Source organism: Bombus fervidus, chromosome 11, assembly GCF_041682495.2.
Source record: "Bombus fervidus isolate BK054 chromosome 11, iyBomFerv1, whole genome shotgun sequence".
Taxonomy (NCBI): Eukaryota; Metazoa; Arthropoda; class Insecta; order Hymenoptera; family Apidae; genus Bombus; species Bombus fervidus.
In genome coordinates, this window is record NC_091527.1 from 7427441 (window position 1) to 7453211 (window position 25771).

General features: G+C 39.0%; 4 protein-coding genes across 6 annotated transcripts in view; 2 read left to right on the forward strand and 2 right to left on the reverse strand.

Annotated features, from left to right (window-relative positions):
- The window catches only part of LOC139992265 (unc-112-related protein), a 37293-nt gene extending 22010 nt beyond the window's left edge, over positions 1-15283 (reverse strand). Inside the window, exon 1 of the mRNA XM_072012958.1 lies at positions 14770-15283. Coding sequence (XP_071869059.1) covers positions 14770-14908 — 139 coding nt within the window. The 5' untranslated portion in view covers positions 14909-15283. The remainder of the gene's footprint in view (positions 1-14769) is intronic.
- Positions 15284-15439: 156 nt separating this feature from the next.
- On the forward strand, positions 15440-24038 carry Ttll12 (Tubulin tyrosine ligase-like 12). 2 transcript variants are annotated; one of them, XM_072012960.1, is made up of 2 exons: positions 15440-15685; positions 21820-24038. In XM_072012960.1, the coding sequence occupies exon 2, from the start codon at positions 21841-21843 to the stop codon at positions 23695-23697; it is 1857 nt and encodes a 618-aa protein (XP_071869061.1). In that variant the 5' UTR covers positions 15440-15685; positions 21820-21840; the 3' UTR covers positions 23698-24038. The 2 variants fall into 2 exon arrangements, with proteins under 2 accessions (XP_071869061.1, XP_071869062.1); XM_072012961.1 differs by lacking the exon at positions 15440-15685 and adding an exon at positions 21417-21713.
- Positions 16266-17787, forward strand: LOC139992268 (putative transferase CAF17 homolog, mitochondrial). 2 transcript variants are annotated; one of them, XM_072012963.1, is made up of 2 exons: positions 16266-16447; positions 16527-17787. In XM_072012963.1, exon 2 carries the CDS (start codon positions 16587-16589, stop codon positions 17697-17699), a length of 1113 nt encoding a protein of 370 aa, XP_071869064.1. In that variant the 5' UTR covers positions 16266-16447; positions 16527-16586; the 3' UTR covers positions 17700-17787. The 2 variants fall into 2 exon arrangements, with proteins under 2 accessions (XP_071869064.1, XP_071869063.1); XM_072012962.1 differs by having other exon boundaries at positions 16267-16447; positions 16554-17786.
- On the reverse strand, positions 18251-20984 carry LOC139992266 (uncharacterized). Its single transcript, XM_072012959.1, has 4 exons — positions 20833-20984; positions 19163-20611; positions 18769-19076; positions 18251-18685 (listed from the first exon to the last, which is right to left on the reverse strand). Exons 2-4 carry the CDS (start codon positions 20565-20567, stop codon positions 18482-18484), a joined length of 1917 nt encoding a protein of 638 aa, XP_071869060.1. The 5' UTR covers positions 20568-20611; positions 20833-20984; the 3' UTR covers positions 18251-18481.
- Positions 24039-25771: the final 1733 nt, after the last annotated feature.

The window sequence follows — 25771 nt, forward strand, 5'->3', positions numbered from 1 at the left end:
GGCTGAGAAAATCGCAATTTACGGACATGGACAGGGATCTTGCAATGATGCAACGCGCACACATCGCGCCAATCGACTGTAACTCCAGTGACTTATCGACTATTATTACCCTCCTTGTCTTCGCTATGTATCACTGTCAGCCGTTAGCCTTTCATATGCCATTCAGACTTTTTTCGTAAAAGAGTGCTTAATTATCGTCTTCTATAAATACACCGACGTGTAACGTTCTTTCGATAATTTCATATAATGAGCTTTGTACACGTTCAGCCACTGGACGCTAGAACGATACGAGTAGCCTAGGATACGCTATAAATAAATTAATCATTTTCCTGCTTAATTTTCTGTTTCCTTTAATTGAATACGACCGATTACATCTATCGAATCGTAACGATTGTATCTTTCGCCGTGTCCATTATCACCGACTATCGATTCTTTGTCGGTCTCCTAACGACAAGATAGAGACACTGGAAGCCAATTTGGTCTCTAATCTATCAAGTTATGAAGTGGTATGCGTGACAAGAGTCGACATACTATATACTAAACACCATGAATGGACACGAAGGCGTTCGAGTGAATGGAAACCAACAGGCAAGTTTCGCCTACGCGTTTCCAGCTATATAGGCAGACAGGTCCCGCGTATGTGGTCTTCTATACGTAGTCCCTGCGTATGAATATGGATATCTAGAGGCTGATCAAACTTTGCTCCATGTTCTTTGTACTTGTCATATATATCGCTATTTTGCAAATAGCCCGAACGATATTTTATAATCGTAATTTTCAGTCATGTGAATTAAAGTGGACGGGCAAAGATGGATCTTAAAACGATCATCGAAACTTTCCTACAACATCGCTAATTAGCAAGGCGAATATTACGCGCGTGTTAAGCGAAGGTTTCAACTTTGATGATAGGAAGAATTCCGCGCGATAAGAACAAGCCGCGATATAAGTAAAGCATAATATTGATACAAGTTGATAACAGCTTTTCAGATCGTCCAAAAGCGTTAAGAAGTGGTATGTTATCTGCCGCTAGTAACTGGAACGTTTAAAATCGAATCGACCTAGCGATATACGAAAATTGTCATAGCTATTCAAATCTGTGACGCAAAACTGAATGGAGTGGACAGATACGCAGACGTATTTAGACAGCCCATGCGAATAAACAAGCGAATATGTAGTGGAACGTTGTACACGCCATGGCGTCTTAATTACAACGCTTCAAACCGAACTTGTTTTGATTTCAAACAAACATAACGAATTCGAATAATTAAGCGACGTTGCGACAGCTGAAAGTATCGACTCATCGTTGTCGGACGATTTACATTAATGAGCACCGAATAATATCGACGAAGCGAAACGAGTCCTCGCCGAGGAATGGAACTCAAAGTCGAATCATAAGAAGGGTGCAACGACTTCGCGTGCATCGTATCAGCGCCGAGATAAACGGCGAGATTGCGAGAAAGGGGGAAGAATAGGGCGAAAGAAAAAAAAGGTAAAATCAACGGCTGTAATCCAGGTATGCACTTGGGCGCATTGCCAAGACGCTAGGAATGCAGCATGCATCTCGCACCGGACTCGATCGCCGCATATGAGTACACGAGTATGCACTCAACGAAATTGCCAACGCAGGGAGAAACTCTGTTCCCCGCGACGTTGGCATCTTCGCGCGCAAGCATTTTTTGAATGAGAAACACCGGAAAACGGACCAGGTAAAAGTATCCTCTTTAACATGGAAATTACAAGTGCGCGGAACTGTTGACAAAACCAGAATCGTAAAATTCTCTGGGTGACAGGGCTCTGATACTTTGATTTCGATTAAAAAAAGAACGCGCAACTTTTTAAGCAATATCTGTGCCACGGTCGAGACCTCGGCGACTCATACCAGTTGTCACGTGTTTCAAGGTCCGGTTGCGTATTTTCGAGAAAAATAAATATTTCAAAGCATTCACGCGTTACCGATGCGTCTGTTTCTCTCTTCTGCGACGTGGATTTCGAAGACGTACAGCGAACATCCGCGCGAATACCTCCTCGCCCGTGTAAGGCACCTAAAGCTGCAAGGCCGTGGCGAAGAATCTCGCGGCTGGCTGTCGTATTCAAATCGTACGAGCTACGAGATTGCTTTATGTCCCGCGATACAAAGTGCCTTCCCGGCTGCCGACTCTCCTCCGGACAGAATTACATTACACCTTTTACCGCACTCGCCGCGTCAGATATTATCGACGAATAAAGTTACGGCTTCTACAAATTTTCGATACATCTCCTTCTGTTCTCTCCGTTCGTCGTAGAGATCGAAATAACATTACGAATTACGACGACAGTGTAATTGCATTCGCAATTCCTTAACTAGACGAACAGCTGTTGGCGCAACGCAGTATTCGTTTCATCATTCTGTCACACGTTCTTACGACGCTAGTCGACTAAAGACAAACTCCATGGACATTGTACTTTAACCTAGAAATCCTAGAATACTTGGGAAAAGATTCTTTGAGAGTCACTGACGCGTTCTACGTGACAAAAGACCAGTCCGTCGCGACGCTGTTCAGCATCAGATATTTTCGCAAGCTGGATGCACCGCCTAAATGCATCGCTCCGTGACAAAGTACATCCGTTGCGTAACTTCCAAGAGCTTAGCAAGAGAAGTTCTCGCTCGCGTAATCAATGACGCCATTCATCCTAAAGGTCGATTACTTCTATATCTCGCGTAAAGATCGTCTCAAGATCGATAAACTTTTTTGGAGCACAACAACAGGCGAAAGAAACAACATGTAGATAGGAGCGAGCTTTGATCGATGCCACTGGCAATGACTCACACATCGAAAAAAGAAGACGAGTTTTACCAGGAATGGGTGAAATCATCCCCTTCGTGTATCGTAAAAGAAAGTCGAAGGTTAAAGTATACTTACAATGTTTAATTTCTCTAACGAAATAAGGTTCTGACGAATTCGTCCTCTATCGATCCACTGATATTGTTAGTTAATAAATTATTATGCAAGTCCATAAAATTGGAAAGTTTACAAAAAATAAAGTTGATCAGTTTAATTTTCTACGTATCCAGAACGTCAAAACTGTATAATTCTTTCCGTCGTTACAAAAGTTTACTACACATCCTGTTCAGATTCGTCGAGTGTGATTCGCGGATGTTTCGACGCGTGGACCAACAGACGAGCGAAGAGTTACGAAACCAAATGTGACGGGATCGCAAGCATCACTGACGTCACGTGCTATGTTTAAACTGTGAGTAGCGTCGAGTCTGCTTCTACGCGAGTTCGCGTGTGCGCCGGATCAGAAACGGATGCGATGCGTACACCAGGTCGGCATGTTCCTGCTGGTCGACGCACAATGTACCATTGTCTCTTCCTCTTTCGCGTATGCCTTGCCTTTCTCTGTCACCGACCGCTTTTATTTCCTATTGAGCCTTAAGACGCTCCAAGGGGTCAGGCTTCCCGTGTCCGCAGGTAGGTAGGCGTGCGTCCACGCACACGCGCGGATGCTGTGCAAAATTACGGACGTTTGAGTCATGCGCTCGGTTTGCGCCTCCGGTCGCAAGAACAGGAGCGGTCCGAAGTTCTTGGAGACGATAACGCCAAGCAAAGATAATCGTCTAACGAAAGTATAAAACCCATGAAAGATTTGTATACACGTAATTTTGTCCACAGATGATAACCGTGCGCGTTGATGGAACACAGTTCTTTGCAAATCGTGCTTTCTCTATCTTTCACTGTACCGATTATGACTGGCGAGGCAAATGGGGGGATGCTATGGGCTCGAGTACACGGAGTACCGGCTTAATCGCCAATGCAATTTAGGCAATGCGATTCTGCGGCAAAACCCATGACAAGCGTCAAAAACACGCAGCGAATAGGGTGAAAGATGGAACCGCGTGCGCATGAATCATCGTCCTTCCTGCCATTAATGGGATTCGGCCGAGTGCATGTAATATTTCGACCGATTCGGTCGCATGGCAGGATAATCGACTGGTCCGTAGGTCTTCGTCGCGTTAAACATCGACCGGTTCTCGAGGCCGGCAGACCACCGGTGTCGAAAACCAGCGAAATTAAGTTCGTATATTTTGCTCGCCGCCAGAGAAGTCGACGAAAGAAATTGAAATATCGTCTCGCACGAGCGAGCAACGGGGATCGAAGCAGACCACGAAGTGTCGCAATGCTCGGCATCGATCTGGATATTCGATTCGCGATCACCGCTCGAGCAACGATAACGGCCACGTATATTTAGCATAGAACGCGTCGTTGCCGAGGAAGCACAAACAATGATCCGTTCATGCGGATTTGCTAGGTCGAATAAAACCGATCAACCGGAGTGCACGTGACTTTCTAACTTTACACGCGTTTTTTACTATCCATAGATCCCCATGGATCCGATCACGAGCTGCCTTCGCGCGGCGTAAACTTTGAAAAACCACACAATGGTCGCATTCAAATTAGTCTTAGGCGAACAGCCTGTTACCTCGGTTAATTACGTGATACGTATTAAGAAATATAATAACAAGAATTCCGTTAGCAAGAATCGTCATTCAAGGAACGTAAACTGTACGCGTACACAAATATTTGAAGTTATTCGAAACTTTCAGATCGAACTCTTGGAAAACAAAAGTTTCTCGGCTCTGAAAAGGGGGTATAGGGGAAAACAGAACGATTCCGGAGTGCGCAAATACACGCGTCACGATATGCGACTCCATTCGTTCGATATGTTTGACTGGGTGTCGAATGTCGGTCGTAATATGCACGATGGAGAGCACATCCGTTATAATTGTGCCGCCAATAGACGATCGAGAGCCGGCTTATACTCCATCAGGATCGATATATGTTTCACATATTTCACTGGATGCGTATCGGAAGACGAAGCGAGTCGAACGAGACCTCAATTAAATCACCGTTTATTGCTGCCGCGGAAGCAGTTCGTTTGCAGGAATAAATTTCAAACGGAACAGACTGGCACTCACTTCGAACAATCTTTCCATTGATTAAGTATCCTCTTTTGATGATTTACACAATTTATTTCACGTTATTTTAATCTGACGAGACGAAGCATGGCGCCAGGCATGGCGGGCTTCCAAAAGTAAGAAAACATAGTTTTATTCGATTCTCGGAAGGCTACGAGACGAGTGCGACCAATTGTAGAACACCTGCATCCTCATTCGTTAAGCCGCCCCAATTTGCTGGCGGTCGCATCCTGAAAACGACTACACGACGACTACTGAAATATTCACGAGGGTATAGGGATGTCGGCGGTTATTTCATTGGCCTCGCGCTCCCAATCAACTTTCCACGTCTCATGTTCGTGCCTCGACACGGTCTGTTCGTGTGCGTGTTCCTTTGCAAATTGTATGCTCTGCGTCCTTGCGCCAATCAACAGCCACTCGAGATTTCCGTTCACTCTCGTAATCGTGTGCTCGATAACGATGAACGCGATGCCTGAGATCGCTTCTGGCACACGTATTGTATCGTAAATTCGACGTGAAGTCACCGACGGAGTCGCAACTTCGAAAACGAGTCGGAGAAAGCTCGCCTTATATAGTTCCGTAGGAAAGATGTGTGCGCACTTTCGTCGAGGGAGCTGAAATCACGCGTCGAAAAGGCAGCTACTACCCACGCCTGACATTTCACGTCTCTCCGTTGGGGCCCTCGTGGAAACGCCTCGAAGATGTCCACAGAGGAACAATACAGAGTCCATGCCAGATTTTGGATCCTGACAACGACCACGAAACAACGAAGATTCAATAAGAACCGCGAGATTATGAACAATTACGTACGTAACTTCTGAAAGAAGCGTCGAGAAAATTGAGTGGACGGGAAAAATGGCTTTAAGAAGAATATTGAGAATGAAGATCCGATTGAATACTAAATAGATCGAGGAAAACATTTCCAAACACAAAGAAAGGCATTCGCGTAATGTTATATATGTCCTTCTCGAGTTTCTAATCTAGTAAGCTTACAATACAGTGTAGCGAGTAACAGTCAGGATGGTGTTTCGAAGGAACATCAAAATTTTTATGAGGACGTAAAAGTGTTTCTTGGAACTCTTTCGGCGTTACAGCTGAAAAGAGCGCGAGTCTAAGCACCGAACGGCTCAAAAAAAAAAAAAAAAAAAAAAAAAAAATAGAGATAATGGACCCAAACAACGGGTGCTCCGAGATTCCTCGTATCAAGACCCTTCGACATCGGGGTAGCTCACCGCGATAACTTTTCACGGCACGACACGAAAATAAAACACGACAATTTGCTTTGTTAATAACTCATAACAAACATAACTCGTACTCGGAAGATTCACAATGGTGATTAACGCTGTCTTCTTTGTACGCAAGATTTCGCAACTCTTCGCGCTCAGCTGAATCATTAAAGAGAATTAATCGCAATTTTAATATTAATCAGCGAAGCTTAGGCACGAATGAATTGTCGTTTGAAACCAGTGGAGCGTATTTACGAGTGCCGCACTCCGATTACGTTCATCGAAGCACTTCTTGTTAATCTGTACAGCGGGAAATCGTTTCTGCGAAAAGATTGGTCGACCTTTCTGATATAACTTAATAGCCGATAGAAGCTAGTATTGCTGTGCAATAAAGTATTCGTTTCGCCTTTTTTTTCTCCGCGCGACCGGACGTAGTGACTTCACGATCCACGCTTTTCTTTGCTTTATTTTCGAGATACCATGCTCGAGGCGCCATCAGAAGAGAGCACCAGTCCCGAGAAGAAGGTCGCACGAAAGCCTGCTGCTGGCACCCCACTGGACAGATAAACTGAATGAAATACTCGCGTGTTTCTGCGCCAACTATGCCTATGCATAGAAAAGAATTCAAAGGAAAAATTATTTTAACGATTCCTCATAGACGTTTCTAATAGCTAAATTCCTGGCAACACTGCAGAAATAACGATTACGAATATTTCTGCTTGCTTCTAAATGACATCACGGTCTTACACATTGAAACATCGGAGGGACCATTCTCTAAAATATTAGACTTCGCTAAAGTCCTATTAATAGAGGTGTGGTCTGTTTGATCTCATCATCATTATTCAAGTCAAGGCTGCATCTGACTAAAAGGAAATTTCCTTTGGCATTTCTTGCCGGAAAGAAATGACCTTGACTATGTTACAGATAGGTCTTCGAGGCGTGTCCGAGCAATCACGTTAACGTAATAAAACGTAACAGAAAAGTTGTGAGTATCTTTGAAATTATGCGACAAAATTGGAAAAGATTGTTTCACGCTTCCCGTAAAGGCATATATGGAATTTCATCTTTCTCTGCTTACGCATCAGTTCTTTCTTGGTCGTCGTGAATTCGTTGAACCGATTTATTGCCTTATAAGTTCTGTCCTTCGTGCTGCCAAACCACAATAATAAAGTCACTCAGCCAAGGTTTCGGTCGATTTTCATCAGTAACAACAACTTCCTTCTCTAATTTCTCTTGTCAGCTCTTGATCATCGCTTTAAATTATTCCCTCTATTTAGAGATGATCATTCTGTAGTTGCTCAACGTCAAATGTGACGCTTATTTCATCTGTATAAATAACTAGTCGATTCCTTAGACCCCTTAATGACTTCCTGTGATATATTTCCGGTTTTTTTTTCCAGATAAGGAAAAATACCTTTCGTGAAACGCATAAAGTAATCGATGAAAATAAATAGAGATATTTTCGATATGAACAAAGCTTAAAATAGATTTATCAGTTTGTGGAACTCTGTGTCACGTGAACCAAAATACTCAGACTATGTGACACAAAAATAAATGATATCAATGGCTTAGAATCCATTCACTTGAAGACTCGAAAACAGCACTGAACGGTTATCTTATCCCAAGAAACGCGTTTCGGGGGCAGCTACCGACGCTATTTTTTCTTCGCATACTTCTACCCTTTGCTCGCGATAAAGTTTGACCGAACAGTTCGGTCAGTTTACAGTTTTTCATTCGTTAAAATTTAACTATTGATCCGCCGAGAATTTAAAAGAATGCAATAAGAAATTTATGATCTACCGATGACGCAATGCTGAGGCGAATGTTATGTCATAGACATTGTGTTATAGACATAAACTTTGCTATGCGATTATTGCACAAGCTGTCTTTCCCACTTTCACATTATAGTCGCAATATTCGCACTGTTATTCCACTCTTAACTACTTGAGATTAAGACAAGTATCGTATGCAACAATTATCCTCTGCTGTTGTTTAGAACACGACGAACAACCCTTTGCTCGACCATCAGCCATAACCGCTAATGTTGCAATACGCACTTTTATGATCTTAGCATGCGCATGAAACAATTTTTAATAAAAGCCTCGAATGTTCGTAACATATTACAATAAGCGCATAGATAATGAAATTGTTTCCAACATTCTGAAAAATGATAAATACTCGAGAATCAACAGCTGCCCGATGACTCAGTGCTGGCTCAAGTTTTTTGCGTTACGGTCGTTTCTGTTGGAGCATCGCCAACTGGCTGGTGAACAAATTCTATCGAAAACCCTACTCGGCCAGACGTACCATAACTATGGCTCGTACTATTGAACTTGCGAAACTTCTATTGGGATTTACTACCTTATAACAATGTCTCGTAGACATACATTCAGCACATTATTCAGCGACGTTGCAGAAAATAACGAGTCGCAGACGAAAAGCCATTATATAACTTATATCCTTAACATTGAACTTCGTCTGGAACATTCGCTTAAAACTGAGAGAGTTGAGGCTTGTGCTACGAAGTAGCTCATTTACAAGTCAAAGATGCTCGGAAACCAAACAGAGCAGAAGTTTGGTTTCTTTGTGCGGAATTATTTTACATTGAACGCAATTATGTTTCTGGAGTAGCATCTGTCTAAGAGTCGTCTCAGTTCCTCGAATAATTAGTCGACGACGAGTTCACGGTGTATCCTTCGTTCTCAATTTATTTAAAAGGACTCCTCTTTCGCGGATGATTCAGCCTGCCGTCAATTACAAAACCCGTCGAGCACGTTCGTCCGACTGTAAAACGCTAAAAACTGACTCGCTCACGCCCTAGGGAATTATTCATACCAGAGAGAAATGTGCGGATATCGCGGCCTGTTCCCGGGGACTGCACCGTAAGTGTCGTGTTACTTAAAACTGGAATAAGGTATGTATCATAGTCCGGCGTGAGTCACCAGATGCAAGGAAAGAGGCGTCTAAAAAAAATAGCCCGCGCTTCTTGGACAGAAAGTGCTGCAAGTGTTCCATGATAAATGGTCTCCTTGCAAACAAGTTTATTTTCATTGCTTTCTATTATTTCGTTCTTCTACAATGAGCGTTTAGAAGAGCAATCGCAGAAATTGTTCAACTGTACGTCTCGATTAGCAGGACCGGTGGTTATTCCCACAGCGGCGACTTATTACAAGCTCAGTAATCGAGTTGCAACGTGTAACTTATTAGCATAACTACTTAACGGTCGAACGATGATCGATAATATTCAAAAGCATTTATCGTGTTTTCGCTAGTTAATCTCATTCGCAGGGAGATCAAGGCTAGAAGAAAAAGTTATCGTCGGAAAGCTAGAAATTGTTGGAAATACACACGTTTGAGCGCATCGTCTACCACAATCTCTAAATATGTATTGAAGTTTCATTGATAACGTGGTCAGAGTAGAATTTCCATGCGGCGACCTTTAATTCCGTGTAGAGAGCCGCAAGTAGCTAATCTTCTTAAGTCTCTTCCAAGGAAGGACTGAGTTTTGCCCTGGTGGTATCACTCCGATCCTATATCACCAACAAATAAGATTATCACGAGTCCAAGAAGCGATGAATCTTTCGCATTTCCTTCCTTCCCATATTCAAACAGATAACTTGGACACTTTGAGGATATATGGTAAGTCAGTGGGTCGGAAATAACAAACGATAAAGTTTATTCTCACAGAGTATATTCGTGAAAGAATGTAACATAGATATGGCACATAGCGATAGAGACCAGTTAGAAACTATTTTGCATAGGTACGCGCAGATCGATAGAAACTATCTTACTTAGTGCGAATAGAACAGCTATGGGAATCGAGGAAAGCAATGTCAGACGTTAACTTCTCTTCCCTGGTATGGTATAGTATTGTAATTCACTATTATTCGTTACGTCATCGGAACTTCGCCTTTAGCGTTAGTTCCTTGTTATTTTACCATCCCATTATAGCATGATTAAGACTTGTAGCGCATTTGTGAATGGATTACTATCGTAATCAGGTTGTTATAGAGGAAACCTCTATCTCTCACGAACAAAATAAATTGTAAGCATTCAAGGCTCGATTAATGTCTTATGAAAGACGATTTCGACAGCCGTATCGTCAGAGATTGTACGGTATACTGGAATAATATGGAGGTACGCGTATAAAACGGTAATGTAGGATGATCGATCAAATGATGCACGGTAATAATTGTGGATGATGTGTTAACGGCACGATCGGCCAACGAAGGTGGCATCGATCGTACGAAGGCTTTCCAAGATAAAAGAAGCTTGCGCGCCTCGTGCGAGTACCGTAAGAGCGACCTTGCCTCGAAATGGCGAAACGGTCCGGGTGCACTACAATAAATGCCTCCGATTCTTTCGCACCTGGTAACTACGAGAACGAGCAGAGAGAAATGACCGGTATCGAGGGCGAGGATACCATACCGAAGAGAATTCGGCCAAGGAACGATCCTACCGAAACCTGTCCTTTCGTTACATTTATCACATCGTCTACTACCGCTACTTTCGCCTGCTTTGTATTAAATCAAGAAATAAGTTGATAAATTGCAAAGTCCAAGTAAATCAATTAGGAAACGCAATTACATAAGATTAAATTCCTGTCTGTACTTATCTTCTTTATTTAACCATTACAACGTGGTAATATTAACATTCCACAACATTATCGAACGTAGTATTCTTGCGACCCAACGAAACAGAAAATTAACGATTTGATGACTCCGTTTAGCAGAGAAATTACCTCATCCGCGTCTCTTCAGTTTCCAAGAAACTCGGATTGACTTGATGAGAATTCAGAAATCGACAAATACCAATTAAAATCTATTATGCAACGTTCGAATGTACACGCACGCGATGAAAAAGTTGAAGGAGAAACCACCAACGCGAGATGGAGATTCCGCACTTCAGAATGATGCTTCGTCGGTTTCCCTCGGACAGGCACAATTTCGTAAGAAGGCCGTGCTACCATACCGTACGAGGTAGCCGGAATATAAAATTACGAAGCGGGTAATCCGAACCTGTACACGTAAGCCGAGCAGATAATTCGAGTTAAGTGGCTCTCGGATAAGTCTCGTAGTTCGGATTTTGCCTTCGTGGCTTCGTCGTTGATCCGAGTAAACGCTAAAAATCTACATTGAGAGAGTAGCGTTTGTGTGCCCACGCGTTAGCGGCCTCCCTCTCTCGCTCTCTCCTCTTCGACCTCTTCGCGTTTTTCTTCTTCCTACCTTGCCGGCTGGACTCCTACAGAATGGTACGTGTCGTAACCAACTATAAACATTGGCACCTGCGGGCCTGTCACCTTTCTTCTACACGGCCATGCCGGCGATTGCTTTTCTGCAACCTTAAACCTTACCGATTCTCCAACGAAAATTCTAAGGAATTGTACGCCAAGAATTTTTTCCGGCTTCCCGCCGCGTTCCTTTGCAACTTCCAACTGCATGAGAAAAAATGGTCACAGGTAAAAGCTGTGAGAACGATGGCAATCTGAGCGGACCGTGGGATCGGCCGCTCCAAGACGACTTTAATCTTCATAATGAAGTCGACGCTTATCGGTTTCGTTAATTAAGCGAGCGACTCATCGGATCGTAGCCTCCCAAGATGACGGTTGCAGTGGCAACGCCGTAGGGTCTCTTTCGATTTCGAAGAAGCGACGCAAGAAGAATGTAGTCTTGTCATCGACTTACTGATGTACGGTACTTTCGAGTCCTCCAGTTTTTTCGCCCTTTTCCCTTGCTAGCGTATACGCACGTGTTCATCCGACGAACGTTAATTATTCGGATAAACAGCGCGACGCGTTTCTTTCAAGTTATATCGATCCAACTTCTAAAATAATCCTCTCGTTTTCGTTTCAATGGAATGCAGAAGTCACCGCACAGCCATGTGACAGTTGACTACCATGTAACATAATGTCGTGGCTTTCCAATGGCGGTATTCTACATGCGGAGTACACTAAATCTCTCGAGGGAGGAAAAAATACACATAGCGTGTGTCTTACTTCGCTGTCTGAAACGCCAGGGAAATATATGGCGATCGTTCCGGGGAGGGAATATAAATTTTAGCCGAATTTTTTTCTAATGCCGGTTCTAAACAGTCGACCGATGTGATCGTAAGATATCCACGGGAAGTATCTCGTAATTTATACACCAATGTATCTGTATTGAGCTTAAACGCGCCATTTATAAGCGCTCGCATCCGTTTAAGTGGCGAACGAGCGTGTTGTCACGTATATGCAAGCATCGCAGTGCATTTCTCTTCGGTCTCTCGAAGAATGTCGACCTTTTGCTGCGCCGAAGTATTCCACTACGTGATTCCGTACAATGAGTTCGAATCTGATTTCCTTACGGGACACCCGGTATATTTACATAGGGTTTTGCCATGGTACTGGCAAGATGCTGCTGGAAGCGCTGGACCAACACCTGTACAACTACGGTAACCTGTCAAGCTGGAAGGGCAAGGAAGGCCCACCTAACAAAAGCTTTTGCTGTCGGATTTTTTTTACCTGTTTCCTTTTTCCTCGTCCGTTGAATCTTAGTTTCGGTACTTGAAAACGTGCGATCGACGAAGGATCGACGCTCTGTTCCAAGAAAAAAGATGCATCTATTGAAAGAACGTCTGGAAATGTTTTGTTTCGATCGATATGAACTATGCTATACCTGACAGAGCGGAAAGTTAGGTTGACCGAAGCGTAGATATATCGGCACTCATGTGAAATTATCGTCATTACACATAGAAAGGCATATCTTTCTGATACGAGTTATCGCGTTGTCGTACAGCGAGTAAACCATAGTTTAAATCTTCTCTTGCCGGAAGTAGTCTTTTGCCACGTTTCAAAGTGGCCGGATTTTATAGGAAAAGCGTTCGATTATTTGGTACAGTTAAAGAATCGCGTAAAAACGCTCATGCATAGAACAATTATTAATATCTACAAAACCTAATCAAAAAGTCGCTTTTCAGTGTAAATTAAGGAACATCTGAACTGCTAAAAATCACGAAAGATGATTGACTTAATGTCGGCATAAAAAAAAAAGACGTAAAGCTTAGTTAGGGATAGCAGGCCGAGATTTAATGAAGGGATAAAGGGCCGGACGAGCGCAGAATGCTGAAGATCCCTTTTGGGACCGGAGAAACGATCGTCTACGTGGAAGTAGAAGCCGGCTCGAAAAATCGGATGAAAGAAACAGCAAGTTAAAATAAGCTTGGCTCGTTCTTGGTCGCGTGATTGAAGGGACAAGAGAGACGAAATGCTGAAAATACATTGATGGCTAATAGAAGACGTACTAACGCGTATCAAAATTTTATACGCTCAGCGGTTGTTCTTGTTTGCAATAAGCAGCAAACGGATGAAAAAGGGAAACCTGTATCGGCCCTAAGTATAAATTACTGTGTTGTATAAACGATGCTGAGTAAATAAATTAACGAGTAGATGTTATTTTAACTAATAAGAGAAGCATCGAGCAATAGCCTGATAATTTCATTACTGAACAAATTCTTCCAGCCAATTGCCAATTTCATTCGAAGTTATATGTTGCCCGGATATAAGCTGATAGCAATAATCGAGCGTTTATCGATGAAATTGATCATATAAAGGCAAACTTGTTAAATTTCACGGATAATTTGCACAGAAATTACACGATATCTTTTTAGGGCAGCTGGAACTAGACTGCAATGTACCTTACGATATATTCTCTCGTCTATTCGGCCATGCGTATATACGTGGGTTACGGTACGCTCAATTGATCGAAATTGGTTAATTCGTCGAGACCGAAACTATCCTACTCTCAACCTGGTTAATTATCTGGAGTATTGACCGACAGTAGTTCTCATATAGTATCATCCAAAATGAGGAATTTTTGCTTAAAGATCCTGACAAATTAACGTGTAGAACATGAAACACAATTTAAAGAATAAAAGGAAGAGCCAGGTATTCGTAGAATCAGTTGTTCTTCCTGCGACGATTCATCAGGGAATAAGACACCGACCAGGTTATGCTTATCTACGACGAAAGTGACCGTACGGTGTTCGTTTTACGTGCGGCGAGACATAGGAATTGGTCGCCGGTCTCACGTGTCTTTCGTCTCTCTACGAAGCTGTGGGAGCTCCTTTAGCATATAAAGGAGTCGCTGGTCGCGTCCATACATCCGCCGTCATGGCGAAACTAGTTCGGCCGTCCAGTTTTTCCACTCCCGTGCACACTTCAGTCGTCTCTTCGATGGTGGGAGACCACATCTCGAGCAGTCGCGGTCCTCGTAACGACACGCTAATAATCCCGCAACTTGTTGCTATTCGACCGCTTAAAGGTCTATTGATCGTCCTAACACCATGTTGATTCGATATTTTCAAAAATGGAGTACGGAACGATGTTTCGTTAATAAAATGTTACCGCCTTCAGAGATCTAGCCTCTCTACGATCCTGCGTACGATAATCTTGAGGCTATCACGTGACAATTTGACCTATTGCAAGCCACAAATTAATCGTCAGCAATCATTTGAATTTTCAATTTCCGCGCGCTTTCCTCCTTTAGTCGATTAGAAAATGATCTTTGATATGTTTCTATGAGATATTAAAAAATAAGCGATAAGACTCACCGAGATCTTCAACCAGTCGGAGCATGACACCGCCGATGTGCAATTCTCCTTTTACTCGTAAGCTCCTCTCCACTTGAAGATCGGTCACATAAACACGCAGCACCCAGCTGCCGTCCACCTCGTGACCATCGGAATACATTTTTCCCGATCTCGAGCGACCGTACGTCAAAAATATCGAATTATAAACCAACACGTTCTTTAACGCGAGGCACCTTCAGCCCCAGACACTCGATTTCGAGAAGAAAAGTTCGTTCTAAGGTGCGAAAATCATGATTGCGCGGCACTTGACATCACCGCGAATACACCTCAAAATTATTCGTCGTTCGGTGAATAACGAGTTGTATTTAATCTAGCAGTACCAGTGGATTTCACGACTTCTTAAGCAAACTCGATTCGGCCTAGTGTACACTGGTTGCTTTGATCGGACTCGCACAAATTCGTTCCGAATTCTGTATAGAGGCGTTCCAACGTTAGCCCCACGTCCCAGCTGGTTTCTCGACTGGTGTCGACCGTACACTCTCGGCTCGGCTACACTCTCTTGCCGAGAATAGAACTATTTACAAGTAGCGCGCTTGGAATGCGCGCGCAGATCTCTCCCCCCGACAACGTCGCGCGGTAACCCGTCACACAACTCGGTTTCCTTTCCCTTCGCGTCTACAGACACACCGTGGCCTTACTGTTTCGTCGTTTTTCCTTTCCTATTTCATTGCCTTTGAGTTCTCGTCGTCCTTCTCGGTCTTCTCGTGGATGGTGCTCGCGTTGACTCTCCCTTCCTTCTTCGCCGATACGTTGCCTTCTTCCACCACATCGATACACCGTAATCCGGAGAATCCTATGGATCTTCTTTATCCAAATTTTATATTTTCCAAATGCTGTATACCTAAAAGTACTTGCTCCAGTTCTCCCTTCGAATAAGGTAATTAATTTATCTTTTATGGTTGAAACAAGTTATGCATGTGATTCATTATGAGCTGTTGTACATACATACATACATATACGGTTACTTCGATAACAGATATAAGAAGGATTATAAAACGAACTTTTTTAACATATATTATACAGTAATATTTTAAAATGCTTTAATATATTCAGCTCCTTTTTTACTTTTGTCTAAATCTTGTAACGTATATACAATATTGGTTTTTCAAATCTATAAAGTCTATTTTGATTGGATATGTATCAAGGCATAAAATAGACTTGGCATCTTATGGGATCTCGTATCGTGTGTGCTCTGAAATACCGACTTCAGAAAAATCGGAGTGTTTCTTACTGTCTCTGCAATTTGCTATAGTAAATATAGAAATTATATTTAGTCAATCGGTATAGTCATTAGCTACGAAAAGATCTTTGCTTTCTAAATTCTCGAAACAAAATTAGACAGGTAGTCAAAATCAGTAAATAATAATTAAAAATTTTGATGTTATGTTATCTGCAGAAATATCGCTCGATATTTCATTCAGTTGCTTCTGATAGCGCTAGTAGACAAGCAGTCTGTGTAGTCTGTGGTATGCTGTAGAGTTCTTCTTTTACCTACTCATTTGCTTCACTGTACCAAATTCTTACTTAACGGATCCAAGTCGCAAAGCAATTGAAATATCCAAAATAAATTTGGCCAAAAGTTTTATAACGGCATATTTGCAGAGAGGTTGTGTGAAATATCACATAAATAAATGAAAACGTAAGATTATCCATATTTTCTTCAGTAAAGATAAAAAATATAATTTAAGGTTAGAATGTGATAAACAATGTTATATTAGTTGTGTGAATTTTTCTCTTTCGTGAAGGTCAAATTTGTACAAAGCTTGGTTGTTGTTCTGATGATATTTGGTACAATGATCATACACCTCAAAAAATTTATTTTGCCGTTGTGCAAACTGAATAAACTTGGAAAGGTACAAAAGCAATTTATTAGATGCGATTCTTCAGAATCTTCACCTGGAATCTTAGAACAGCTAAAAAATAAAAGTATACTGCGGGTTAAAGGAAATGAAGCTTCAAGTTTCTTACAAGGATTAATTACAAATGATATGAAGAATTTTGAAGAAGGGGCAGCAAATTTATATGCATTATTTCTAAATGTCAAGGGTAGAGTAATGTACGATGTTATTATCTATAGAAGCCAAGAAAATAATGTATATTATATTGAATGTGACTCACAAGCCGCAGATTCATTACAGAAACATCTAAAAATGTACCGTGTTAGAAAAAAAATTGATATAGATCATTTAGGAGGTAATATAAATGTTTGGGCATTCTTTGATCCTACTCAATATATGAATAACAAATATAATGATAGTAATAAACAAAAACTTGAAGGTTTAATATTTCCATGTGGTACTCTTAATAATAAAGTAAGCAAGATAGTTGATAATATTATGATATATGAAGATCCTAGACTTCCTGATCTAGGCATTAGAATTTTAGCAGAATCAACAATTGAAAGACAAAAGATAATAAGACATTTGAACTTAGATGCATTACATTCTACTAGTGACTTCAATTACAAAGCATTTCGATATAAACTTGGTGTTCCTGAAGGTATAGAAGATTTACCGCCAGGGAAACCTTTCCCACTAGAAGTAAATTGTGACTATTTGCATGGTGTTAGTTTTCATAAAGGTTGTTACATTGGTCAGGAACTTACAGCTCGTACTCATCATACTGGTGTCGTAAGAAAACGTTTAATGCCTCTATTATTTAGTGAAGTTCCTAATAAATCTTTTTCGTATGATGATAAAATTATTAATGAGTCTGACAATGTAGTAGGTAAATTTAGAGGAATTGAAAATCAGTATGGATTAGGTTTAATGCGAATTATTGAATCTTTGAATGCTCAATCTCTTACTATATCAGATATTAAATTAAAAGTATCAAAACCTATTTGGTGGCCGCAGGAATTGCAGAAAGTTTCCGTTAATAAAAAAGAATGAATGTTTTTAAGTTAAATACAATTTAATGTTTATATATATATATATATATACTAAGTTGTAATCTATGGTTATAAAATAAATGGAAAATTATCTATAATTTTTTCTTACAATATATTTTCCATCAGTGTTACTTTATAGGATGGAATCTGTCGCTAGCACATCTACGGACGAAGCTCATATTATCGGACACAATCAAGATTTACCATCAGCAGTTCAAGATCCTAAAGAAATCGTAAATGAAATATTTAGGTGCTCTTGTTGTTCACTAGAGGAACGATTTAATTTCAAGGGTATCAAAGCACCATTCGCGCGGCAATTAAGTTATCTAGAAGAGTGTTATATTATGAAAGATCCTTTTAGTTTACCAAACAAAGGAGAAGTTTTAGTATTAGGAGCTGATTGTAACTTTTGCAAAAAACCTGTATGTTTAGAATGTAGTATATATTTTGGTAAACGGTTTTGTTTAAAATGTGCGTTATGTAATATACAAAATTTGCCATCGCAACTACATTCCAAAGTAAAGAATTTAATAAAAGAAAGAGATTCATAAAAATAATATTTTATTAAACGTTAAATACTTGTTTCTACTCTTTTACATTTAAGAAATATATACTGACAACAGTCTTAAAAATGATAAACCTTTTTGATTACATGTTGTTTCTTATTTCACAATGATATGACAGATTGCAATTTGTCATTGTCGCTAGTATATAAGATATATGAATTAAAATTGAATTGTTATGAATATGTTTAAGCTAGCAGTATACTTTTTATGCCACTATTTACTTTGATGACTTTTTAGGTTTAGCTGTAAGTTTCTCAGCCAAAAGTTTCTTTTTTTTGTCAAACTTGTTTTTACTTTTCTTTTTGTTTACATCAGATTTTTGACCTTGAAAGTTATTTCCTTGTTGTTGTGGGCTAATTTCTTTTCTTTCAAACTTTTGTTTTTTTGTTATTCTTTTTGCAGCGTTTTCTTTATTACGAATCTGAAAAATGTAAATTAACATTTTATTAAATAGTAAAACTTAATAGATGCATCAAATATTTCTTAAAGAATAATGTTACATACTGCTACTGATGCTCCTACAGTATTTTTCAACTTTTTACGTGAAAAATTATAGTTATCTTCTGCAGGATATCTCTTTCCATACTTTCCTTTTGTTTTTTTATCTTGGTCAATATTTGGTTTTACTCTAACTTCTCTATTTGAAATTGTGGTGCCATCTAGTTCTAATGCTAATGCAACAGCATCTTCACTTTTAAAGTTAACATATCCAAATCCTTTGCCCACTCCAGTCTGATTGTCTCTAATTATTCTCACAGATTCTATTTCACCACATCGCTTAAAATGATTCCTAACTGTGTCATCATCAACATCTGAAAATTATAGCATTTTTATAATATTATAATATTAGTTAATCATGTAATTAATCTTTATTTCTTTTGTCCTGTATTATACTTACTAAAATGTAAATTTCCTATAAATATACTTTTTTTTGTTTCATATTTGTTATTTGATTTCATAGACATGTCTACTCTTATATAATGTTCTCCAAATTTCCTCCCATTTATGGACAAAGCTTTCTTAGTAGATTCTTCAGACTCAAATCTAATATATGCATAAATTGATTTCACTTTAGGGTGTAAATCATTTGTGATAGCTGCAACTCGTTTAGGTATATTGAGGGATTTTGATATTTTACCCCTAAAACGAATAGCATCAATCTTCCCAAATTGCTTAAATAATTTCTGTAACTGTTTTTTTGTTACATCTTTTGGGAGATTACCAACAAAGATTGTTCGTTCATTTTCTTTAAAGTCTTCTAAAGGGGAATCTTTATCTTGATGAGAACTTAATGATCCGTTTCCTTCTACTTCTCCTTCTTCTAGTTCTTCATCTTCTTCATCACTTATATCATCATCTTCATCATTCTCAGCTGGTTCAACAAAATCATCATCATCATTATCATCCTCAATAATAGTGTCACCCACTAGTGTTTTTAGAAGATCTGATCCTTCATTCCTTACTTGTTTATCTTCTTCTTCAGTTGTATCATCAGTTTCGTTATTCTCATCAAAGTCATTAAAGTCTTCATCATCTTCATCCTCAGAAAGACTATCTCCCAGAAGTACTTTTAGAGAAGCTGCAGAAGATTCATCAGTCTTTTCTCCATTCTCAGATTCTGTATCTTCTTCATCATCGTCGTCGTCGTAATCATCATCATCATCATCATCATCATCATCATCGTCGTCGTCGTCGTCGTCGTCATCGTCGTCGTCATCGTCGTCGTCGTCATCATCATCAACCTCAGACATAGAATCATCCTTGTCTTCACTGGAAACAATGCTGTCGTTTGATTTTACTCCATCAAACATTTTTACACCTTTATTTACTTGTACTTTTTTGTCTTCTTCATAATCTTCATCATCTTCATCACTGTCATCTGCTAGACTGGCACCAAGAATATTTGGTAAGACTTTTTCCTCTTCACTTTTATTACCATCAGATGATTCACTCTCATCACTACTTTCCATTATGCTATCTTGTAATACAATTCCTTCATTGATAGACTCATTCTCTTTGGATCCCTCAGAAAGTTTATTTTTTCTTTGTTTCTTTAAAGATTCTTGCAGCTTTTCAACATCTTTTTTTCTCAGTCCTTTATTCTTTTCTGGAGGTTTTTGAGGTGTATTAGTTTTCATATTGTTACTATTTGACTTCTTTGATACATTAATTAATGGAACTTTCCCAGTTGGTATTACTTTAAATTTTTTATTTTTATTTTTTTGTATAAATCCATCCTTTGGCACATTCAGTAACTGTTTGGAAGCTAATTTTTTATCTTCCTTTGGTTGTGATTTAACCATTTTTTTCAAAAAACCTTATGTCGTCGTTCAAAACAACAGCTATCCTGTTATAGATAGAAGAAATAATTAATCTTTCACGCACATATTGTCCTTATTTTGTTTCAAACAATTTAAATTTTTTAAGATCATTGATTCATTTAGGAGTACGTTATATAGTAGTTCAATCAAAGATAGGTTAATACAGAAAGTTAATAATTAAATCATAACCATTAATAAAATTAATTATTATTAATATACTTAATAAGAAATAATACTAAATACTCACTACGATAATATGTATACAAATCAAACCGCCGAAGAAAAACTCACTTCTCAACACGCCGGCTCAGAGTGAACACACTTTAAGCGCCAACAGGAAGAACGAAATCAGCCATTAATATTCTATACATCTCGTTTTTGAATGTTAACGTATTAACGAAAAACAAAATTCTCTATATCTTACTTTAAATGAAATTTCCCTATAAATCCAATAACCAACTGCAATCTTACATTCATAATTTTTAACAGAAACATTAGACAATTGCACAAAAATTGGGTCCCAAGTTTTGCAAGTATACGTTTGTAATTTGCAGCATATTTGCTTACTTACTAAATGATAGTTAAATACATATCAATAAGTAAATGTAATTCAAATTATGTTGTGTTCGGTCTCATTTTAATCAGAAAGATGTCATAAATACGTTAGTGAAAAATTAATTTTAAAAAGGTCAAAAATAAAAATGTTTCCCTTTTAAATTAGCATCTAAATATATTATCTCAGCGATATTTGACAATGAATTATGTTACACTATTCGATCGCGGCGAGCCGCCAAGCTTCGTGGTAAACTCTGGATGTAAAACCAGCAGTAATAATTGCGACGGTGCAATCGGTGCTCCTTTTGTGCAATTATCGAATGTTTCTGTATATTCGAAATTGTTACGAAAAGTAAACGATTCAATTAAAAAATAAATGCAAATATTTTATACTAAAATATGATTAGGGACACCATTGTAATCATAACATTTACATATATGTAAATGTTGTTTCAATGTGAAAAGAGAGGTTATGTTTTGCAGTATTTTCGTGATTTTGTAAGATTCAGAATTTATATAAATATTCGCTTTGAAAATTAATATATATATATAGTTATCTATAGGAAGATTTAGGTAAATTTTCATTGACATTATATCCTGTAATAATTTTTATAGAACTAGATTAATTTGTCCAGATATAAAGTGTCAGAATCATGTGGCTGCATTTTCCATGTTTCAGATTATATCTGAGTTGTATACAATGGACGGAGTAGGATTATTTAATACTTTTCTTCAAACACACCAACCTCAATTAGAATCTTCTGGAGTACCAAGAATATATTGGCACATTTTATTTAAAAAACTTCAGTACCAGATATTTGATTCAGGTCTAATATTTCAATTAATGAGAATTGATTACGATAGTGACGAGAAGGGTGAAAAGGATCCTATTTGGAAGCTCTTTGTTTGTCATAAGGAAGGCATTGCTGTTAAGGATCCAAATAATATTTATTTGATAGATCATGCATGGACATATGATATTAGCAATGCAAGGCAAAATTTATCAACTATTCCAGATCTATTAGATCGTATGTGTTCCTTAATGGGTTTTGACATAGATGCAGAGGAAGATGAAAAGATAGAATTTGTATTAAATGAAATGTGGAGGTACAATCAATCTTTTTCTATAAATAGTGGTTCTGTAGAGGATAGAATGCCAGTTTGGTATATTATGGATGAAGTGGGATCAGCAATAAATCATAGTGATAACCCCAACTTTAGAACAGTGCCTTTCTTGTATTTACCAGATGGTGTTACTTATACACTTTTGTTTCCTTTAAAAGATGTTGATTACGAAGAAGAAGTTACAAGAAATTTTATAGAAGGACAAACAAAAGACCAAAGGAAACAGAGAGCGTTATTGTTACCTTGGATAGAAATATCATTTATCGAAGAAAGCTTCTTGCAAATAGAACCAGATGAACAATACTTTTTGGCAGGTCATATTCATGAAAGTTTACCAGAAGAAGTGGATTCTAAGTCTCTTGTAAGAGCTAAAGGTACGAAATTAAAAGTTTTTTCACAATATACATATGTAAATGAATACCTAAATGACCCTGCATTTGAAATTGTGGCTGATGAAGACCAGGCAGATATTTTATGGTACACCTCACATTTTAAAGATTATAAAAGATTAAGCATACAATCACCATACGTTTTTATAAACCAATTTCCATTTGAAAATGTTCTAACTGTTAAAGATTTATTGCCGATTATATGTAGAAGAAAAGCAGGTGAAAGATACTTCAATCCCAATACACTCGAAACTTATCCAACTTGGCTACCAACTACTTACAACCTAAGTGTAGAATTAGTGCAATTTGTTGCATACTTTGAACGGAGGAAATTAATGAATTTAGATAATCATTGGATTTGTAAACCTTGGAATCTAGCTAGAGGATTAGATATACACGTTACGAAAAATTTGTTCCATATATTACGATTGCCTAGCACAGGTCCGAAGATAGCGCAAAAATATATTACAAATCCCGTTTTGTATGACAGACCAGAAATCGGAAAAGTTAAGTTCGACATACGATACGTAGTAATGCTCAAATGTGTACAACCTCTACAAGTGTTCGTCTACAAAAATTTCTTCTTAAGATTTGCGAATAAGGAATTCGCTTTAAATAATTTCGACGTGTACGAACAACATTTTACAGTTATGAATTATTCAGAAGATGTACCACTTTGTCACATAAAGTGCGCGGACTTTATCTTGGAATGGGAGAGGCAATACCCCGACTTTTCATGGAAGAAATGTGTCGAGCCAAAAATCTTGCACATGTTTAGAGAGGTTTTCGAGGCTGCAGTCGCACTAAAACCACCGAAAGGAATTGCGAAAAGCCCACAAAGTAGGGCTGTATACGCGATCGATTTGATCCTCGAATGGAAAGAGGAGACGATACAGCCTATGCTATTGGAGATTAACTTTGCACCTGACTGTAAACGAGCATGCGAATATTATCCAAATTTTTACAACGACATATTCAAATGCCTGTTTTTGGATTTTGATAATCCGGAAGTATTTCACGATTTGTGCTTACAGCAGGATTAAATTCTTTATGCATAAATCGAAATACAGTTGTCTAAGTGCATGCTCGAACTATAAATATCGAGAAACTATTAACGGTCGTTTTATGGTCAGCGTTGTGGCCAAACACATTTATTTATTCAAAGCAGGAGAGTTCCGTGTTTCGTATGCGGTAATGAGCTGAAGTAGATCCAGTAAATCTGCATATGCGAACGTTAAGGGTATATTTGCCCCGTAAATAATTTGCACCTTCCATAACTTGACGCTATAACGGGAAGACTATTGTAGTACCTAATGGAATAATAAACGAGACAGCAATTGGAACAGTTTCACGACTGTCCACTTTGGTCATCGTGTATCCACGAGTGCTTGATTAATGCAGAAAGATACTCATAACGATAATGCTAACTTTTTAGCGATATCATTCTTCCCGTGAAAATACAATGAATACATAATAAAGGTGGAATATATCGAAGCATACGCAGTCGATCTTAATTATTTCTTCGATTATCCATCTGTGATTATTTGTTTAATATTTCATGTTGAGTTTTTTAATTACCCCAGACGTATTAAATATAAAATCAAGCCTCCTGAAAAAAAATTTCATCGGGTCTATAAATTCAGCCAGCGCTTGTATTTTTCTCGGTTATTTTCGTCGCTCTATTTCCTACTGTGTACATTTATTTTTACATAGCTGTAGCCTTTTTATCGTGTTATTTTATGCTGTCGACGTGACGACACGATTTTATCGTTTACCTTCGGATTTCAAATGGTAGCCAGAAAGTTGACTGCTACCTGCTGTGTTCGCCTATACCTTTTATGCAAATTATTTTGTTTCCAATCGACGATTATCGGTAGATTTTTATTGAGTACGACGAGTTTTATACCGGCGTATATTTTTACGTACGTATATTAATCCGCAGTTTCGTCTCGCGTGCGAGGACATAATCAACCGCAACGATTATTTCTTTATTTCATTCTGCGGCGTTGCTAGTCGAATCACGTTTTACTGACAATTGTTTCATGATAACATTGAGCTTACGCCATGGTATTTTGTTAATTATCGTTCCGTTCGTTATTTGGTTATTTGGAAACGAGATTTGCGGTGCCTGTACTCAATTGAAAAAGCTTTGTCTCCGAACTTTCTAGTACAAAGCTCGCCCCGTGCAATTATACAAACGTATCAACGCTCGAATTTAATGTTGTTACGCACTCGGATAACGTAGAGCTATTTTACTTACGGTATTTCGTTTGATACGATTCAGCGGATATTAAATTATAATTACTTTATAAAGAAAATGTATTTCGAGACGGAAAATCGATGTAAAACAGCGCTCAGAGAATATTATGGTTCAGTCAGGCTATACATAATGTAGTCCATAGACCTGGAATAGCTACATAACTTTTAATACCAGCGAGCAAAGTTTAAAAAAAGGTAGCGCTGGTTAAAGAAGTAATTATATAACATCTTCTGTGAACACTTTTCAGCAAATGCAACAATAAGCACAATAGCTGATCAGTGTCTTTTAATCGCGGTTGATGGTACAAAATAATTTACGCTTTAATGCTTCGTAGGATTTACTTTTTTTTTTTTTTCGTAATTTTAAAAAGCCGACACGTCATTCAAAGCAGAGGCAAGGTAAAAAAGTAAAGAATCCCACGGCTTGAACGCTATGTCGTGATCCTTCTTCTTGTTCTTTTTTTCCATCGGACCGATTATATTTCACCCTCCACTGGGCGTCCTCCCTCCAGTCAGGACTAGTGCGTGCGGCTCCAGGTAGTCGGCTCCGTTCTATCGTACCTTGCATTCCCGAATGTTACGTCTGCGGGGTAGTCGCACCACTTACATACGTCTGTGCATTACGGCTATACCTATATTCGTTTCCGTGAATTACGTATCGCATAGGTTGGAAAAGTGGCCAAGTAGTGGCCACCTTCTTCTACTGAAACTCATAGCGGGCTTCTCCGACGTTGGCGTTGCTGGTAATCATGGCAATTAAGTAAATGAGTTCTGCGTATAGGGACGTCGATAACAAGGGCGTCACGTAGTTCGGGAGGTACAGAGTGGTTTTGCGACCGTATCCAATTCAACCCTTGC

Bases quoted from the DNA above. Each gene is read 5' to 3' on its own strand.
- LOC139992268 (XM_072012963.1), top strand. From the start codon at position 16,587: ATGATATTTGGTACAATGATCATACACCTCAAAAAATTTATTTTGCCG.
- LOC139992266 (XM_072012959.1), bottom strand. From the start codon at position 20,567: ATGGTTAAATCACAACCAAAGGAAGATAAAAAATTAGCTTCCAAACAG. The intron at 19,077-19,162 runs GTAAGTATAATA...TATAATTTTCAG, and splicing joins TATAGGAAATTTACATTTTA to ATGTTGATGATGACACAGTT. The intron at 18,686-18,768 runs GTATGTAACATT...TACATTTTTCAG, and splicing joins CTGTAGGAGCATCAGTAGCA to ATTCGTAATAAAGAAAACGC.
- Ttll12 (XM_072012960.1), top strand. From the start codon at position 21,841: ATGGACGGAGTAGGATTATTTAATACTTTTCTTCAAACACACCAACCT.